This window comes from Lissotriton vulgaris, chromosome 4_1, assembly GCF_964263255.1.
Source record: "Lissotriton vulgaris chromosome 4_1, aLisVul1.2, whole genome shotgun sequence".
In the NCBI taxonomy this organism is placed as follows: Eukaryota; Metazoa; Chordata; class Amphibia; order Caudata; family Salamandridae; genus Lissotriton; species Lissotriton vulgaris.
Window position 1 is genome coordinate 634,315,377 of NC_141691.1, and position 21,384 is coordinate 634,336,760.

The 21,384-nt window shown below is 40.6% G+C and overlaps 1 protein-coding gene across 1 annotated transcript in view; it reads left to right on the top strand.

Moving 5' to 3' along the window:
• STK17A (serine/threonine kinase 17a) overlaps positions 1–20,154 on the top strand; it is a 284,298-nt gene extending 264,144 nt beyond the window's left edge. Inside the window, exon 7 of the mRNA XM_086964875.1 lies at positions 13,999–20,154. Coding sequence (XP_086821001.1) covers positions 13,999–14,344 — 346 coding nt within the window. The 3' untranslated portion in view covers positions 14,345–20,154. The remainder of the gene's footprint in view (positions 1–13,998) is intronic.
• Positions 20,155–21,384: the final 1,230 nt, after the last annotated feature.

Genomic DNA, 21,384 nt, shown 5'->3' on the forward strand with positions numbered 1-21,384 from the left:
ACATAGTCTATGCTGACTACTGGGACAAGTTTGTGGTCTGGTGTGGTACCTGGAAAACTTATTCATTGCAGGCCAGACTGTCGCATATCCTATTGTTTATTTCACCTTTAGCCTAACAAGGACTTGCATTGGGCACCATTGAAAGTTATCGGTTGGCCCTTTTCACAAACACATATCAACAGCAGGCATAAATGAACCACACATCCCCCTTTGTCCCGCCAACAAAATTCTGAACACACAATGTGCACACTCTATGGGTATCCATTGCTCTTGTATACACTACAAAGCGGAATATATGAAAAAAACAAGTATAGTGAATTGAATCCAGCATTTATACAGCACAACTGTCACTCCCTGGGAAGCATCCTGGCGCTAAGCAGTAGAAAAAAATCAGCAGTCATAACAGTTAGTAAAAAGAAGCCAGAAATCATATCAGCAGGACAAGGCCTTCTGTGGAGTCATTGAATTAGTGAATGACACAAAGAGCCAGAGGCTGTGAAGAGCCAAGTCTTCAGTAGTTACCTGAAAAGGGATTCAGAATCAATGGGACTCAACTCAATGGGAAGATGATTCCTGGTCTTAGTCCCTAAGAAAGCAAAGGATCTGCCTCCTTTAGTCTTAAGCCTAAAAGGCAGAGGTTTACGAAGGTTAGCAGATGACGATCTCAGAATCTGAGAGGTAATGTAATCAGTAAATCTGGCAGTTAGGTACTTTGATCCTACTGCTCTGTAGGCTTTAAAGATGAGCAGAAGAAGGGGGGCAGATAACATCACAGCGAAACACTCACCGAAAACTCGCAGGCAGTCGAACATGAAGGCCGATGGCCAAACCCCAAGGTAGTCAAATCATTTTTGTAATGATTTTATTAAGTTAAAACGCACTTTTGCCACTTCCAAAGCTTGTGGGCGGAATGATGAGGAAGAATTAAATGTCACGCCCAGGTTTTTTACTACCTCAACAGTATTAGGCGAAGGGGGTGCAGAATTATGGCACCATAACGTAGGATCAGATGTGTTGTCCTTGCCTAAAAGCATGTTCTCTAGCTTATTGGTGTTGCATTTTAGGTGGTTGGTTTGCATCCATCGCATTACCTCAGTTAAACATTGTTTGAAATTAATCTCGGAGCCAATGGACATTTTATCCAGGGTCAGGAGAACCTGTGTATCGTCTGCATATGAAGTTGTTTCAATTTCAAAAGATGAGAGCAATAAAATAATGGGGGATATATGTGTATATATATATATATATATATATGTATATGTATGAGCAAATGTCCCAATGATGAGAGGAGCTCTGTAGCGGGTGCCGGCGGCGAGGTTCAGGACACCCTCGCAAAATACCATTTAGCAAGATTGTAATAAGGACACTCAGTCCCATACCCATTCTGACATGCATAAATAATTGGCGCTTCACAGATGTGAGCAGATATGCCACATCATATCAGTCTTAGGACTCTAATCTGCGCCTTGGTAATGCATCATCCAACACTTAAAGTGAGCATAAATTGTGTCGTGAAAATGTTGGGATCCGGTTTTCACATTGCATGACATGGAAGTAAATTAATCCATAAAAACTACTGTTCCCACAATGCACCTTAAATGCCAAGTGGTGATTCAGGTATATAATGTGGAAAGTAATGATGGACTAATGTTTGTACCGTGACCAGGGACAGATTGTTGTCCGAAACGCGTAGGTGGGGATCCTACAGAAAATAAACCAAAGAACCTAACCTATGGAGTAGTGTGCGGCGTGTTTCTTTTCATATTGAAACAATCTTGCTAAATGGTATTTTGCGAGGGTGTCCTGAACCTCGCCGCCGGCACCAGCTACAGAGCTCCTCTCATCATTGGGACATTTGCTCATACAAACTTTCCGTGAGAGGGAGCCCAGTCTTTTCGCTTTGCTTTGTTGGTGAAACTGATCGACAATTTGAAAACCCATTGAGGATTACAGAGATCTTGCTAACACGAACGGCGGAAAAAGTAACGGGATCTAAATTGTGTCCGAAGGATTTTCCCTTTCCAAAAGCGGAGCCAACGGAGAACACACAGACGAAAAGCACTTGCCTCGCAACCGGTCGAGCGCCGACTGGACGTGTCGGAGGGCATCACCAGCCACGGGAGACTCCCGGTAAGTGACAGGCACTGTGCGCAACGTGAATGTGTGTTCAAAGGCTGCAGCGAGAGAAATAATAAGCGCTTTCAAACTATTAGAGCGTGATATTATACCTGTTTCCAACATTGGGAACAGAGATTCACTTACTCCTGTTTGGACATCATTTTCTGAAGAGGGAGGAACAAAGTTGTTCTGCCAAGTTTAAAACCGGCATAAAATTCCCCCTGAATTCAAACATATGTCACGTGGTTAAAAGTCACATTTGAACACTTAAAATTCACACAATATCCCTCAGCACCATCTCCCTCATTATGGAACAAAGAACAGCAAAACGAGCTGAAAAAGCGGAAAACATCTTTTCCAAAAGCACTGCAGGGTCCAACCCAACGGCGAGTAAAAACACAACTGGCGCAAATGTAAAACCAACAACTAAACAACTATTCCAGCAACTTGAAAAACTACAGAGAAAGGAAATTTCCAAAAGCTGGGAAATTCTGACTTTGGACAAGTATACAGAACTTGGTTTAGTTCCTAGAGGGCTACGCATATTTACCCTACCAAATCATCGGGATACTAGCCGAGAAATGCTAGAGGAATGGGGGCTTAACAATATGGAGTGCTCCAAAAAAATGATCTTAATCATACTAAAACATGCCAGAATTGACATCGACAATTTACATATCAAAATAAGAGAGTTGGAGGACCAAATACAAGCAGCAGGGGAAGATGAAGAAACTGTCAACAATTTACGCAGAAACATGGATAAGAACCTGGATAGGCATGACAACGAAATCCAGGAACGCAAACAGCGCAAGTTCAAACGTGATGAGGCTGACTTCGCCAATGGCACGATATTCACCTTTGCAAAACGTTTTGATGCACTAAAACAGCCTAATGCGACATCAGGAAACGCACAATATGACACCACTGTGAGTGAAACAGAGTCTGAAGTAAGCGAAGGAGAACAAAACAGAGTGCCGCCAAAAAGACTGACCTTTGGAGAGGAGTTAGAAATGCTCCACAGAGATCAACAAACCCCAAAACCAAGGGGAAGGGGTCGTGGCAATGTATCAGTGAGAGGAGGTGGAAGGGGACGAATGGCAAACCCCATCCAAGGAGGAAAACCCGGAGAGGAAAAAAATCAAAGATATCCTCTCCGAAACAGGACAGTCAAAAAGTAGAGAAACCATCAAAAATAGACCCCAAACTGATAATCAACTTATCAGATTACACCTTAACAAAATCGGAGGAAACTTTATTGAGTAAAGGACTATCTTTCTGTCCAGACAAACACCAGGATCAGGTCGAAACACGGATCGACTTATACAAATATGTGCGCAAATTGAAACTTAAAAAATTCTTTTCAAAAAACAAGCGTGCAGACCCTATAAGGATGGCTAGTGAGCAATCTCACAACAATGAGACTGAAACAATGGCAGTAGCGGACGCAAACAGCCTACGAACAGCTTATGAACTGGCGCATCAAATGGACCAACCCGAATTGACCAATACTCAACTACTCTCCCAAATGGGTCATGAAATTGGAACACGTCCCAAAACTACTTTGCGAAGCAAATCGAAATTCTGTCCTGTACTTCACCCAGGCAATCGCATAGATGTTTTTCATGATCTAGTTGTGGCGGAATTAGAAACCATGAACAACATGATCAACACTAAAAAAGAAAACGTTACAACAAAGGAAAGAACAGCTTTAAAAAATCTTCAGTCCAATGCCCTGATAGAAATAAAACCAGCGGACAAGGGTGGCAACATCGTAATACAGAACAAAACAGACTACGTGGAAGAAGCTCATCGCCAACTAAACAATGTGAACAACTATGAAATCTTGCGGGAGAACCCAACGTCAATTATGATGCATAAACTGCATTCAAGCATCCAAACTTGGCAAGAAAATGGCCTTCTAAGCATGGAAGAGAAAAAGTTTTTAACAATTCTCCATCCAATAATGCCGACGATATATTTTCTCCCGAAGATACATAAGACTTTAGTTAAACCACCTGCCCGCCCGATAATATCAAGTTGTGGCTCTCTGTGTGAAAATGTATCTTCATATGTGGACTACTTTCTGGCACCCCTTGTTCCCACTCTAAATTCCTATATCAAAGACACTGGGGATTTCCTGAGAATCATCATGGGAGTGAACTGGCAACCTGATTATTGGCTAGCAACAATAGATGTTGTCTCACTATATACATCTATCCAGCGGGACATTGGATTGACAGCAACTAAATACTTTTTGGGTCAGAGACCAATATCAGAATTACGGCATACCAACATGGTAATTGACATGATGACCTTCTGCCTAGACAATAACGTTTTCACCTTTGATAAAAAAACATATAGACAAACCTGCGGCTGTGCCATGGGTGTTTCCTTCTCTCCGAGCTATGCCAATCTCACCATGGGATGGTGGGAGAAACACATAGCTTGGAGAGAAGAGAACGAGCAATATACCACGGATGTGGTTATATGGCTAAGATTCATAGATGATCTTTTTCTCCTCTGGAAGGGATCAAAACTGAAACTGGTGGAATACGTTGCAATCCTGAATGAGAATGAAGTAGGACTGCAGTTCACGTCAAACATACAGAAAAAAGAAATAGATTTTCTTGATACTAAAGTCTATGTAAGAAATAACAGACTTGAAACAACTGTATTTAGGAAAGCAACCTCAACAAACAGCGTTCTACGTGGAAGTAGTTTCCATCCCACCTCATTAAAAAAGAGCATCCCTTATGGGGAGTTCATCAGAATGAAAAGGAACTGCTCAGAAGAAACCGAAATGGAGAACAAATTTAAAGAGACAAAAAATCGATTCTCCCAGCGTGGATACAAACATGCAGACATAACCAAAGGAGAACTAAAAGCAAGAGCCAAGACCAGAGCAGAAACATTGATCACGAAACAAAGTCCAATGGAACACGATGAAGAAAATGATCCACCACGACTAATATTAACATACTCGAAAGAAAGCTACAACATCAAGCGAATCCTACAAAAATACTGGAACGTGTTGAAGAAAGACAATGAGATAGGCAGCCTAATCGGCGACAATCCATTAGTAACTTATCGCAAAGCACCATCAATTAGAGACACTCTAGTCAACAGCCATTTCAAACAGATTAGAACTCAAAGTTGGTTGGAAAAGAGACAATTGGGTTTCAGTAAATGCATGACATGCAAGGCCTGCAAGATTGGGCGAAACTTAAAATCACTCACAGATCCCAGGGGCAGAACTTTCGAGATTCAGGGTAAAATCACGTGTGACTCACAATTTGTAGTGTATCTGATTCAATGTTTTTGTGGTAAAAGATATATTGGTTCGACAATTTGCCCTTTAAAAAAGAGAATCCTAGAACACACAAGAGCGATCCAGAACAATGATCAAACCTACGCAACAGCGAAACATCTGAACTCACATCCTGGAAAAACCTGGAAAGACATGAAATATTCAGGAATAGCATTGGTTTGTGAGAATGAAAGAGGTGGTGACAGACTAACCAACCTAAGGAGGCTTGAGTCTAAGCTAATAATTAGATTCAAAACACGCAGCCCCTGGGGTCTCAACGCCGATGAGGAACTTTATGTACATTTATAAGTTGTTTTGCATGTATCATTAACTTTTTTGACAAAGCTCTGCAGTCCATAATTCTCATAAGATTGTAGAAAAGAAAGATTACAGCAATAATGAGTTTCTGTGTATATCTAGCCTAGTAACTTAAATTCAGCTTTTGTGACAAAAGGTAAAAGATTTAGATTTTAATTACACATGCATCGTGATCACTGTTGATCCTTCAGTATGTAGCGACTCAATGAACACTCACCAAGGCACTTAGCCACTATTAAGAATAAGGACACTCAGTCCCATACCCATTCTGACATGCATAAATAATTGGCGCTTCACAGATGTGAGCAGATATGCCACATCATATCAGTCTTAGGACTCTAATCTGCGCCTTGGTAATGCATCATCCAACACTTAAAGTGAGCATAAATTGTGTCGTGAAAATGCTGGGATCCGGTTTTCACATTGCATGACATGGAAGTAAATTAATCCATAAAAACTACTGTTCCCACAATGCACCTTAAATGCCAAGTGGTGATTCAGGTATATAATGTGGAAAGTAATGATGGACTAATGTTTGTACCGTGACCAGGGACAGATTGTTGTCCGAAACGCGTAGGTGGGGATCCTACAGAAAATAAACCAAAGAACCTAACCTATGGAGTAGTGTGCGGCGTGTTTCTTTTCATATTGAAACAATCTTGCTAAATGATATATATATATATATATATATATATATATATATAGGGCACGGAACGCTGCACAGACAGAGGATGTGGTTCAGCCAACCCTCAAAAGTAAATACCAACAACTAGAGAGACTATACGAAAGGGAAACAAGGAAGTGGTGGGAGGCCACTTCGCTGCAGCACTACGTGGATGCCAAGAGAGTCCCACGGGGTCTACGCATCTACACGATTCCAGCTTATGAGAATCCCGACCCGGAATTATTAAGTGAATGGGCTACTTTGACAGCACATTCCTCGGAAGGGATGTTATGCCTTCTAATCAAATTTGCCTGGAAAGATAGGGAGAAGGCTTTACAAGACATTGAAGTTTTGGAAAAAGAGATTGTAGACCTGTCAGACCAGGGACAACTGGATACAGAGAAAGAGTCCATGAAAAAAAGGCTAACAAGCTACGAAAAGAAGATCCAACTAAGAAAACAACAGAAATTCGAACGTGATGCTCGTGACTATGAGCAGGGAAGAATTTTGACCTTTGCACGGAAGTACGATGCGCCTCGCCGAGCTCTAAAGGCTAGAAGGCAGAAACCAACAGTGCAACGAGAAACCTCTGAATCTGAGGTGACCAGTGCAGAGCAATCGGACGACGAGACACAGAATCGAGCGCAACTAAGCGCACAAGCTGAAGAATCGGCTTCTTTTCACGAGGAATGCGATTTAATCCGCTCAAACTGGCTAAGGGGAGGGAAAAAGCGCCCCCCGGAAATTACCAAAGAAAAAAGCGGAGACGCATCACAAGACGCGGCGGGAGGAAGCAGAGAAGGGGAAATCAGGAAACCAAGGCCTCGGCAAAACAGGTCCAAGAGGAATTGATGGAAGATCTTAATATCATCAACCTCTCAGATAGAGTCCTTAATAAGGACGAAGAAAATGTCCTCAAGCTAGGACTCTCTTTTTGTCCGACAGGCCGCTATGAATATGTACAAACAAGAATAGACCTATTCCTGTTCATCCGCAAACTTAAACTTTGGAAGTATTTCAAACAGAAAGCGCTCAAGGAGAAGGCACAAGGCCCACCAAGGGAGTCCGCTACAACTCAAATTGATCCAACTGAAATGAGCATCAATGACTTGGAGGGCCTAGCGGTACTTGAAGACCTTTTGGAAGAAGGACTAAGTCAAACCATTCCTCCAACAGACACTGTCGGGAGAGGCATGTCCATGGGTATAACCCAGATTGGAGAACCAAGTCACTTCAAACCAACCTCCCGCTTTCTCCCACAGACACCAATGGATGCTTTGGATATCTTTTCAGACGCCGTTAACCAAGACCTACAAAGGCTTTCGCAAACTGAAGAAGCACGGAAGAAGGATATACATTGGAATTTGTCATTCCAACAACGCAAAGCAATCAAGTCTACAACAGGATGACTCTATAGTAATAAAGCCCTCAGATAAGGGCGGGAACGTTGTTATCCTGAAACGTGATCAGTATTGCAAGGAAGCCCTCTCTCAATTACAAGACTGTAACAACTACATGCCGGCAACGGAACGTGAGTATCAGGAGAGTATCCGGAATTACCACTCCTTGGTTGATCAATGGTATGGAAAAGGCATACTGAACAGGGAGGAATACTCATACCTACAGAACAAACAACCGAGATTACCGAGTTTTTATCACCTCCCTAAGATCCATAAACACCCCACGCAACCACCAGGGAGGCCCATCGTGTCATCCATAGGTGGGCTAACTGAGAACATGTCGAAGTTTATCGACTCATTCCTGGCTCCTTGGGTTACTGAATTGAGTTCCTACACTAAGGACTCCAAGGATTTTCTGAGGCAGATACAAGACGTGGAGTGGGAGGAGGATTTCTTGATGATTACCATGGACATCTCGAGCCTCTACACGAGCATCAGTCACCACGATGGTATTGCAGCTGTTAAGACATTCCTGAATCTACGACCCGCCCGATACTTGCAACATAGTCAGATGATTCTAGACTTTATATCGTTTTGCCTGAATAACAATATTTTTGTTTTTGAGAATCAACGATACAGGCAAGTAAGGGGGACTGCGATGGGAACCTGCTTCGCCCCCAGTTACGCGAATCTTTTCGTGGGCTGGTGGGAGAAGCAGGTGGCCTGGGCAGATGACAAAACCCCTTGGGTGGAGAAGGTGATATGCTGGAGGAGGTATATCGACGACCTCTTCCTTATTTGGAGGGGGTCGGAACACTCAGCTATGGTTTACATTAGGATTCTGAATGAGAATGACCTTAACCTGCATTTCACCTGTACAATAAGCAAGAGTGAGGTTAACTATTTAGATCTCAAAGTTTTCGTTGACGCAGGCAAGATCCAGACCGCCCTCTTTAGAAAAGAGACGGCGGGTAACTCTGTCCTCCACGGGCGCAGCAGTCACCCGACCTCCCTGATTAAGAGTATCCCCTACGGGGAACTGTTAAGGATTAAGCGTAACAGTTCTCTGGAGAGAGATTACACAGAGGCCGCTCAACAAAGTGTTAAACGCTTTAAATCCCGCGGCTATTCTGTATCTACCCTCCTTCAAGCTGAGAAAAAGGCAGAGAAAGTCAACAGAAATACCCTCCTACAGGACAAGAAGATAGATAGCCCTAAAGAAGGGAGTGGCATTATTAGATTGATCACTAATTATTCAGTGGCAGCTAACAAGGTTTGAGCCATTATGGCCAAGAACTGGGGGATCTTGAAATCCGATAATGTAATCGGGAAAGATCTGCAACAACACCCCATGATTACCTTTAGAAGATTAAGATCTTTAAGAGATACACTAGTCACTAGCCATCTACCAAAGGGCAGATCCAAAGGAGAACTGAAGGCGATGCATGGCTCGTATCCATGCGGGAAATGCAAAGCCTGCAGTAACAGTCAGAGGGTACTGAGCTACCAAGTGCCACACAGGGACTCAAAAGTTAAAATCAACAAGTTCATTACTTGTTCAACCACATTCGTGGTATACTGCCTGAAGTGCCCCTGCGAACGTATGTACGTAGGAAGCACCACTAAAGCAGTTAAGTTGAGAATCCTGGAGCACCAACGAGCCATTGCAAATAAGGATGAAAATTATCCAATGGCCCGGCATTTTGCTAGCCACCACGACAGCGACAGGACGAAACTCAGCTTTTTCAGCTTAGACTGCATCCCTCAAGATGTTAGGGGTGGAGACTTGAAAAGGCGACTCAGACGTTTGGAGTCTCGGTATATCATCGACCTCCAAACGAAGTCACCAGGAGGACTTAATGCAGGGGAGGAGCTACTATCACACCTATAAAACTTCCAATTGTTTCTGAACCACGACACTGTCTGTTGTAATATCCTTTGTTCATTTTAGAGTAGACGTAGTTATCATTTGGTTTCAGAAGAACAGCACCCCCCCACCCCACACCCCTTTCCTTTAGTTAGGGTTTATGTTGTGTGGATTGTCAATATTAGTATGTGTGTTTATGGCCATCCAGGCCTCAATTATTATCATTATTACTATTGACTTAGAACTCATGGGGATTGTGTTACTTCCACTGTACACCAACAAACGATATGATGAGGAAAGCAATGGAGATTTTCACTGTAGTAGTGGTAATTTGTGTTTAAAAGCCCATCCAGGGCGTAATCAGTTTTTTAGCACGGCAATAGTAACGCTATGAATGTTCAGTTGATTTACTCTCATTGCTTGCAAAACGTAAAAAGCAAAATGTTAATTGTAAATAGCGCGATTTCATCGTTCCAAGATGGCGCTTTCATTTGACCCTTTGAACCTTCCTTTGTTTCAATGACTTTTGCCTTATCTGTTGCTGCACTGCCGACGCCAGCTGACACTGACGAAGGCAAGTGCTGAAACGCGTCTGACTTTATTCTTTTGCGCCAAATAAACCTACTTGGTTTACACCTGCTGCGAGTGCCGTCTTGTTGCTTTCTGCTGCCGGTCCTCGGTAGCAGAGTTGCGGAGCTCTAAATATATATATATATATGTATATATATGATCACTAACAACCTCTCCTAAAGGAAAGTAGTGAGCCGCACACATCACGGTTTTTTTTCAAGTTTATTTTGTATTTTCAGCGCTCCAATTGTCCTAATGCATTTCAGCCTCACTTAGGCTTTCATCAGAGGAGGAGTACGGCAAACATCACAAAGCTGTGATTGAGCTATCAGGTGCCAAGTTATTGCTCATTTAAGTATCCATGGTTACCCTCCAGTGGGTGTCGCAATACCTTGTAATGCCGAGCCTTCTGGTACCTGTAGTGCAAACCAGCCTTCGGTGGGCGATGTTAATTAATTCTGCCAAATTTCTTATATATAGTGATCAAGGGCTGCCTAGCCCGAAACGCGTCATTGCTGAAAAACTTGGATGAATAAATAACAACTTGCCTCATTGGATGCATGCTGGAAGTGGTTATGGAGTGTTACTTTGAATATATATATATGTATATGTTCGAGTTGCTCTGCTTGCAAGGACGCACTCACTGTGGTTCAATTCATTGCATTCTTTATTTGAGGAAACCGGCATGTTCCTCCCGGATTAATTTAAACTTTAGCCTGACTCGTTTCGGTTAAGCTGTGCCGCTCGTGGGTTAAGCATAATTCCATACATGTGGCCCCAAATTGCATTTCCAATGAGGGTGCACTCCTCCAGGGCCAGAAGTGCAGTGATTTATGTCTCCAAGTTAGAGTTGTTCTGCTTGCAAGGACGCATTCATAGCAGTTCAATTCAGCTGCATTCTTTCTTTTGGTGGAAACCGGAATGTAATTACGGATTAATTTAAACTTCAGCCTGACGCGTTTCTGAGGTCCTAGCCCTTAATCATAGGCTGAATAACCACTGCGCAGATGCACAACAAACATTTCTTTTAATACCATGCTAATCAGTTCCTTTACCCTCTGGTGGGAGTCACAGGTGAGTTCATTTTCACAATGCATGACGGAGTTTGTAGTCTTTTTCGAAAAGCAATCTTTCCCTTTGGTGGGTTCTTCGTGGCTGCATTCTTGTTTTAATATTATTTTTCAAGCCCTCCAGTGGGCCTCCGGAGCCAAGATACTCGGTTTGATATATAAAACAATGCAAGACTGAGTGATGAGCCCTGCGGGACTCCCAAAGTAAGTGTTTTTTCAGGGTATGGAAATGGTTCTAGTACTTCTGTTTGCCTACAGTCGGTAAGGAAAATTTCCAACCCTGCTAAGGCCAGGTGCGCGATACACTTTTTGATCCACTGTAATATGTCATGGGAGATGGTATCAAATGCGGCTGATCTAGTAAGATCAGGACAGCATTCTTTTCAGCATCTAAAATTAACTTTAGAGTATCTGCAACCTCGAGCAGAGCGGACTCCGTCGAGGGCTTAGAGCGGAAGTCAGACTGCCGAGGATGAGGAATGTTGGCTTCTTTTTAGGAATGTCATTAATTGGCAACAAGTTTTCAATGATTTTACCAAGGACGGGAAGTAATGAGATGTGTTTAAGGTTAAAGAGAGTTGAAGGGTCTGCCTATTGTTTTTATGAAGGGGTTTAATGGCAGCTAGTTAACATCTGTAGGGACCTTTGTGGTAGACAATGAAGAGATATTAAAATCTTAATAATCACTGGAGTCACAATGTTACCTTTGTGTGAAGGATGTATTGTGGACAGGGATCAAAGGGGGATCCTGAGGGCATCCTTGTAGTGCACCAAAAGCAACAAAAGTCCAACTGATGATCGTTCGATTTCTTCTTTATTTTTGATTCAAGATAGTCATGATTCCAAACTTTACAGCCAAAAAAGAGGAAAAGAGGAGACTCCCCCATCGACTGGACCCAAAAAGAGCTTTGCTTTACATCGATGGCACCAAAGACCATCGAGTAGAACCATCGAGTGGGTGATCTGCTGTTTGAGAAGTTGTCGGCAATGGCAAGACAGAAAAAGACTTTGTCAAAGTGGGTAGTCTTCTGCATCAACTTCTGCAAAGCACTTGCCAAAAAGCCACCTCTGAAAGAGTTTAAGGCCCATTCCACCCAGACCATGGCTAAAACGTCTGCCCTGGCATGCGGAGTACCTGTCCTCTATCTGTTGGGTTGTGAAGTGGGCCTCAGTACACGTTTAAGATGCATGACTGTCTTGACAGCTAGGTCCATTGGGAAAGGCAATTCACCCCTTTTTACTCCAGGTCTTTTTGTTATGAACCTTTTCCCAGACCCACCACTGTGGAATGTATTGCTTTGGATTCTATTCTAAATGTGAGGAATCAGCGATTAGAAGCAGCCATAAGAACAATTTACTTAACATGGGTAACGCTCTTTTTGACAAATACTCTTAACTCTTTCTTCATCTAAAAAGTTTCCAACTTAGAGAGATGCAGACTGGTACATCTGATTGTTGGGCTCCGCGATGGAGCCAAGAAAGAAACTGACATAAATTTACAAGGGTGGTGCTTGCATACAGCTCCATCATCACTTCTGGGGTGGAACAAAGTAAATGCAGAGCCGCTTGGTGCCACCTACCGACACATGTGAGCATTGCTTTTAAAATCTTCCCAATCCAGTTTGGTGCCTGGGGGTATACTAAAGCAGAGGATTCTGCGGTTAGCTATAGATTCCACCAGAAAGACTGTTACTAAGTGTAAGAACTTCTGTTCTTTAGAATAACTATAATTTTGCTAGTAAAAAATCATTAAGGTCATATTGACTTTCCCACTGGCTGCCACTGAGCTACAGTATCATCTTGCTCCTATCCCGTCTTGCTCTTTTTGGGGCACATACTAAAGTTTGAGTCTTAGAGAGATTTTATATACCATGGGTCGTGACCAGTTAGGTTCTGTTGGGCAGGGACTCCCTCATTAATGAGCAGGGATTATTTAAATGGGTTGAGGCTACTTAATAAACGGGGAAGTTACCCCTCCAAAACTAAGGTGGGCTGATGGGCAGGTAGTAGCTTCATCCCAGGAAGTCTCAAATTCTCAACTCGTTACATGAGCACCACTTGCACTTTTATCACTGCATAAGCACTTCATGCATTTGTTTGAGCAGTTAACCTATTTATGACAATGCCTATAGCTTGCACCCCGCACTTTAAGCGCCTCTAGGATGCTTTAACCCATGCTGTGTGCTTCAATTATCTTAAAAAGCCCTGTCAAGCATATTGGTATTTTTATGGGTTTACTTGGCTGGTTAGCTTAGTGAAGATACTTCTCACATCTAAGGCTCTCGACACCTTATGTGCCCTGCTGACATTTTGGGGTAGCCGCTAGGTGGCTCAGTGCAGGGAGGCATTCTTCTTTAAAAGAGGTAGGTGTCTAGGCCCCTAAAACTGAGTCATCTAAGATAAGGAGAGCTGGTCTTCTATTAAATGTTATCATTGTTGTTTGTATAATGATTTTTATTGGCTGCGATGTTCGTGTACATTTTAAAAGATTTATGGTTTTAATTGACTAATACATTTTTGACTGATTTTCCCACATAGATATGTGGAAGAGTCCTCTGTGCCCTTGAAAACTGAAGTACTGTACAATTTTTTTAATTCTTTGTTCTGTAGGATGTATTGGTTTTACAATTTGTTTTTTTTAATTACTACCTTGATTTTACTTAAATGATTATTTTCGTTTATAGGGGCCGTGCTACAGCAGAGGACTGTCTACAGCATCCATGGCTTGCTCATAACATTCCAGATCTACCTACAAGTGCCAAGATTACAGTGGGGGAGCCAATCATAGATGAAGATAAAGGAGAGGAAGATTCTGCTACGGAACACACTGTAGATCCAACTCCATCATGCACTCCAGAAGCGCAGGAAAAGACATTAACAGAGGAGTTGCTTGTAGTTGCTTCCTACACACTTGGACAGTGTAGACAATCCGACAAGGAGACTCAGACTGATACAAAAGCAATATCAAAACGCTTCAGATTCGAAGAACCTTTGTTTTTGCAAGAGATACCGGCAGAATTTATCTATTAAGCACTTCATTGTGGGACTGTAAAGATGTTCAGCACCGCAGTATTCATGCAGCTTCATATTGAGAGTTGACTTGGGGCCAAAGAAGACTGGAAAATGTGTAAACCCAATAGCTGTTAAGCCTACTCTGATATGCCATACTTCTAATTCCATGAATGGGTCAGTTGTGCCAGATTTTCTGGATTTTCCAAGGATTGGAAAATAAAGAACATTTATTTTGTTGGGCTTTTGTTTACACAATGTAGTCTTCTTTTAAATACAAATGCATATTTATTGTATATGATCGCATCAGGGATAACTTAAAAACAAAGTTCTCTAAATCTTAAGGCAAATGTCGTCATGTGATGCAGGCTAATTTGATTTTTTTCTAGAATTGCAGTCCTTTGAAACAAAAAATGAATAGTTTGCAATGAAGTATGACCTAATAACTTTAGAGCCCCACATCATTTTATTCGTATTCTGTTAAGTGGATAACTATATAATTAAGGTAAAAGGCTCATTAGCAATAGAGGATCATTTGGATGTGGGGTCTTACCTTACCCGAGTCATTTGGGGGCTGGAGCATTCCAGTATTATTGGGAACTCACCTGTTTCTCCCTCATCTGTGTCTCCCTCATCTCTCCATTCTCTTGCACTTTCTATAGTAAATGACCAGTTTCCCTAGAGCTGTTTTCTGCCAGTGTTGTGTGCAGTTCTGCTGTAACTGCATGGACCATATCTTAACTAATTCTTAATCTGTACAAACGTTCCATTAGTTGCCTGGACATTAGACCATTCCAGCAATAAAAGCAAAGAGCACTGCAAAATGCAAAAATAAAAGTATTGTGCCTTTAAAGCTTTCAAATACTTTTAGGATGATGTAGCATTACGACTACTGCCACTATTACGTTTGATTTACGCTGCCATGTAGATTCAAGGAACACATACTCCCGACATAGTGAGGTTTTCATTTAAGGAGCCGTTTTTCTTTTTGGGAGATTTATGTGGCATCTTGCTTTTTCTTACTTTTATTGTCTTGTTTGATGCCTACAAAATCGATCCTACATGTTTAGCGTGAAAAATTGTAAAGTCAGCCAAAACCATGCAGAGGAAAGTAAGCTGTAGCTCTACTTTCCTGAAGCTTGTGTTAAACTAGCAAATTATACAAGTTGCAAATGCAGCAGCGCGAACAGTAACTTAAATGAAGGCTCCACGCAAGAACCAAGTACAGCCTTGGCTCTCCATATAGCTTTCAGGGACGATCAATCAATCATTTGTTAGATCACTGCTGCCCTTCCTCGGGAAACATGTGCTACATTCGCCATTTAAAAGTTATTATTGGTCTCGTTACCAGAGAAGTCTTTTTGTAAAGGCTTGTTCAGAAAAACTAGTCCCCTGATATTAGGGGTAATGTTTCCTGTGCAGGCAGTCCTCGATGTGCATACTGTATGCAATTTCACCATGCAGATGTAAGCGAATCCACATTTGGTATCTGATTCTAATTTTGTTTCCCAGCTTAAAATTCCGAAATCGATCCAGATTCATTTTGAAAATGTGCTTTTTACAATATTCAGGTTAGCATTGCCGTATCCTGCTTCCATGGGTTTATTCATGTCAAAAGTTTGAAGCATATTTTTATTTTCTTCAGGTTATAGGTTTCCCATTTTCCTCATTCCGGTAGTGATATCTGTACCTGAGTTGATTATATATAAAGGATACACACATCCACGTCCTCTGCACCCATGATATATGCATGTGCTAAACTTTAAAGATCTTTACTTTTAAAGTATAGTTTTAAATATATATGAATAACACAATAACTGTATGGTGATCATTACACATTATTGAAGGCCCATCTACTTTGCATCTCAAAATAGATTTGATGGTATTTCCATTCTAGGATTTAATTTCAGATGCATTTTCAGAGAGAAGATGGGGCTGTCTGGCCCATAAATCTACCCTCAACCTTCAGATCACCTTGCTGCATTATTAAGAACTTTGATTAGCACACATAACAGATTTTCACTTATCCAGATCTTCACGTTGTTTTTCTTTATTGTGGCAACAGTTGTCCTTAATTGTCGTATACAATTTCCTTATTTTCCTTATGTATAATAGTTGTTCAAGCTGGCATTGGCTATGCTATTTTGTTTTTGCATTGAGTTAGGGTATCACAAAGAGAATGCATGCACAGGTTCGAATGTAAACTCTCCTAGCCATGGAAATATTAAGTTGAGTAACACTAGAATTTGCGTGAACATGAGGTTACTAATTTATGCAGAACCATGTTTTTGTTAATCAGCGTGTTTTAATCTTAGCCCAGAGTACCATAAGGTCCATCATTTGGGAAAGCAGGGATATAAATCTAGTCAGTGTCTAAATTGAATAACGTCTGCGCTACTAAATCGTTTTCACAATTTCGTTTTTTTCCCACACAAGTCATTTTGTACAACAAACTGCATTCCATGTATTTCATTTGGTTATTATATGGCATCATTTTCACAGATATTGATAGACATAACCCCTTGTGGAGTTTTCCTATCTGTCATATTTGTACTTTGGATTCTTAACTGTCAACAACAGGTTTTATATTACTACATGTTTCTGTGCCTTACTAAAAGCATAAGTTATTTTATTTAGTGCTTTTTAGAATAGCTTGGTAGTTTTTTCGTTTTTCATGTAACAGTCGTTTTCAGCAAGTAACTCTTTCCAGAAGTACTTTCCCATCTTCCTTTTTAAAGTATTTAGTATTTTGTGATGGATTTGAACAGTTTTCTTGCAAATAATATTTCGGATCCAGTTTGGAGCATAGGATACTCTTTGAGATGGTCCGTAGATAAAATGTAAAATTTTTGCTTATAGAATCCCATTTGTTAGGTGTCTTTTGTTCCCTAAACTAGATGAGCTACATAGTTATCAGTCCTTCTTGGAAGACTATGCACAGTTTGATCTGTCTTGATATGATGCTTTGCTTTAATCAAGATCATGTGCGTTTGATTTCTTAAATGTTACTGTTATTTGATCAGTAATTTTTTTACCTGAATCTCTGTTCCCATCATTTATTTGGTATAGAATTACAACTGCAGGTTCTAGGTGGAGCAAATAGGTCCTGTGTCTATATTAGGCTAAGGCTATATGATTATCAAGTATGACCTTTGTAAAATATAGATATGTTCTTCGTTGATGATTTGAAGTGCTCATATGCCAGTGCCCAAGGGAATATTATTCTTCTGGTGGATGTATGAGAATCTGTCCATGTTCTGCAGGTGTTTTATATTAGCTGCGTGATCGCGTTAAGATTAAGGGATGGGTCTAGCATCAGTATTTTCTATAGGTTGGTTGTTGCTCTTCAAAAACCCTTCATCTGGTATATTTTAAAATTTTATATTGGTTTTCTCCCTGTAAGTCACTGCAAATACTCCACAGCAGTGAAAAACAAAACTTGTTTTCCACTGCTGTAAATTAACAATGTTCTTCCAGCAAACACCATTCCAACCACAACTAAGGACATACTTTAAGAATTTCCTTTCGGTGTTACCGCATTTATTTAATTAACAGTGATAAATCACTTATTAACAGTTATTAATCCTTTTTTAACTTTCTTTTTGTCTAACACACAATAAAAAAAAATCATAACGCCTGTTGACCATAGTGGGTGGCTATGAGACCTTATATAAATTAAAGATAGGTCCAAGTGAATAAAGGGGATGTTTTTCCAACTCAAGGTTTTGAGTAACATCCTAGACAACTCAAGCATTACTCTTTAGCTGATGTTACTCAGAACCCCTCCGTGAAAAACACCTCTGTCATTCTCCAACCCATCTATAATTCGATCTATTACGGTTACTATAATTCCACCTGTATCACTAATTATTTAGTGTGGGTATCTTCCTCTAAATTGTGATTCCACAGAAACCTAAAGAAATGGACACCGTTAACATTTAAATATAGGTTTAAAGATTCTACATTTGATGCAATACTATTTAATTGATAGAATATGTTTAGGTTTACTGCAGAAGACAGGATAAAGAGTAAGGGTCAGGGTTAGGATCTGGGTAAGGAATGTTCTGTCTAGATGTCAAAATGCCATGTTTCATTACATTTTATTTTGTTTTATCCAACGTGTGTTGCATCATTGAAAATAGGGTTTAAAAAATGAATGTGTTCGCTATAAGTGTGGGTAAAATTATTTTTTCATTTTAAAGGAACCGATTGCAATAGTTTCTTTTTGAAAGTCAATCGTAATACGTTTGTGCTTTCCTTTCCAAGGGACTTCTCTGTAGTGACATGTTGAATTCTGCGACTATTCTCCCAAACAAACTGACCACTTTAAAAGGGTGTAGTTATTCTTTCAGTTTGGAGGGGTGTTCCTAAATGTTATGAAGCAGTTGAAGGTAGAATGGAGAGTGTCTGAAAAATCACCACTTAATATATTTCAGTCCTTTGAACACACTGGCAGTAGACAGTAATAGGAGCACATTTCTTTTACTTGAAAAAAGCTGCTAGAGCCATCCCTCATACTCCAGGTCCCCGTGCCAATGCCTAGTTTGTTTTATATTAACTTCTTAGAGGTATGCTACCCCCACTTGCATTGGGTTGTCGAACTGTCTTCTGGAGTATGTATTACATTTTACAACATAGACCTACTGTCTGTTCCAGAATGGAATTCTATAATATACTTTGACTGCTAGCTACAAGTTATGTATTCCACAGTGCCCCTGACAGCTTGCATTATTTTCGGGAGGAAAACTCCATGTTCTTGGCTGACTAAATGCTGATCACAGAAGGTGCTGGAATGTAATGGTTCAACTGCTCATTTCCCATGAACAACTGATTTCCAGACGACAAATTGAAACCCTTGATGGCACTGAGGAGTGTCCATCATCAGCTACATTTGTAGTTTGTTCTTGAAATTAGCAAACTTAAAGATTTACGACAAAGGCACTTAAGAGATCAACTTCCATACATTATTGTCATATAATAGGTACCACACAAAGCTTAACATGTCATTGTCAATATTTACTTTTAAATTGATTACCTTTACCAAATGTCACCGGCTAAAAGCCTAACTATGATATTTTCATTGGGTCACAAAGAAACATTTTTGAAGTAACCATTTTAAAGTTACAGATGTACATGAGTTAGCTAAATTATTTGTAAGTAACCTGTTTATAATGTTCAGCCAGATGTACATGATTTAGTTGATGTTTTTGTAGGAAAAATGTTTATAGTGTTCAACTATTCTTAGAGGGAAAATAACTTTTTACGATTCTGAACAACCCTAACTAAGAGTTGGTTGGTTTCCAGAAAAATCAAGTTTGTTTTAAATGTGAAACGAATCCATTTGCAATTAAAATTGGTCCTTAGCAACAACTTGTGAAATCCATATCATTCAATGTTTTCTAGCACTGTGCTAAGATTCTGGAACAATTCAATCTTCTGTATTATTTAATATGCTTTGTAAAATACTTGAAAAAAGAAAAAAAGGTGGTCCATTAAATTGTTGCAATTGTTACAAAGCCAGTTATTTGTTGGCTGCTCTGGGTCTTTATTGTTCTATTTTTTGTTACTATTTGTTGTGCCTTAAATGTTGTTTTGTGAAATAGTTTTAATCCAATCTGAAATTTAGTATTTTATATAAATGGTAATATAAAAATGTAATAATAAGTTATTTTGGCCAGAGCAATATGCTCTTAATTTTCTTGAGAGGGCTTGGGGAGACAGGGTTACGGAAAAAGATGTTGCTTTCAACGTATTTTTGCAGAACTGCCTGAATCCCTCCACCCAAAACACACAGCCAAAGTGGTGTGCAATAAAAGTTATTTTCTATTCTATGAGTTGGTGTATTCTTAATGATGTTATTGCTGCTTTTTAAATAGTTAGAGATTAACTTTGTTTTGTTACTGAATCACGTTTGTTAGTAGTTGGTCACCTTGCACTCATTCTTTTCCATTCTGGTCAGGATTCTTCTGCCAATAACTTAGACTGAGAACTTGTTTAACATATACTGGAGCTTTGAATTATCTTAGCGGTCCGTCATGATTTTGCATCATTGAACCTGGCCCTTCTACACTAGTGTTTCAGCAGCCGTTACCCAAGTTCTCATTCTTTCTACCTCGCATTTGAGTCAGTAATGATTTTTAGGCCTCGCTGGGCCAGCGCATGCGCTGCTCTGCGAGACATTTAGTGTGTGGCTCCAGAAAATGCTACCACACGCTTTTGCTTGTGGCGGCCTAGAGCTTGCGGTTACGTGCACAAGCGCGCGCACGCCTCGCTCCGCCTCTCCAATGCTCGCTATGCTACTCCTTCTTCCTCTTTTCTTAAGGCTGTAACACAATGAGGCTTGAGAATACTTCTGAGGGGCGCAGGGGGCAACATGTGTGAGCGTGGTTGCTTTTGTGGACGATCGGGGACTGGCCCAGAAGGAAAAGGACTCTGTCTGTGTCTTCTCTGGGCAGTAAGGAAGAGACAATGTCCTCTTCTTTTCTGTGTTGGCGGCTGACCCCCTCCCCCTTCCTATTATTTCCTCTCTTTCTGTCTTGCTCCTCACTTACTGAAAACCGTGGCTTGAAGAAATGGTTCACAACCTTTCTTTCCTTCTTTCATTTAGTTGCTTCCCTGTGAAATGGATCCAAAAAAGAAAAACACTCTTGCAGGAAATGCCCTTTTTCTGACATTTTTCTATTCCAAATTGCAGCCTCGGGATGGAGAGAAATAAAACGTTTTAAATATGAACATAAATACATAATTAAATAAAGCAAGACAGAGTGGTTGCAAAGTGGGCAGATTGATTTTATTCACATCCAAACACATCAGCCTCACTTTACAGACTTTGCAGTGAAGCGCTACTTTTCTTTTCTCGTCTTTCTTTGAACAGCATTGTTGTCTCCAGGTGGGGAATTGCACTATCCCTGGATGTATTGCAATACCTGGTTGATGGGTGGATTGGAAAACAAAATGTGTACCTCTGTTTTTATGGATGTGGTCTTTTTAAACCATACTGTTTACGTTTATTACGGATATAAGCAATGGACATTTAAATGATTCTTTTCAGGGCCCTGTAG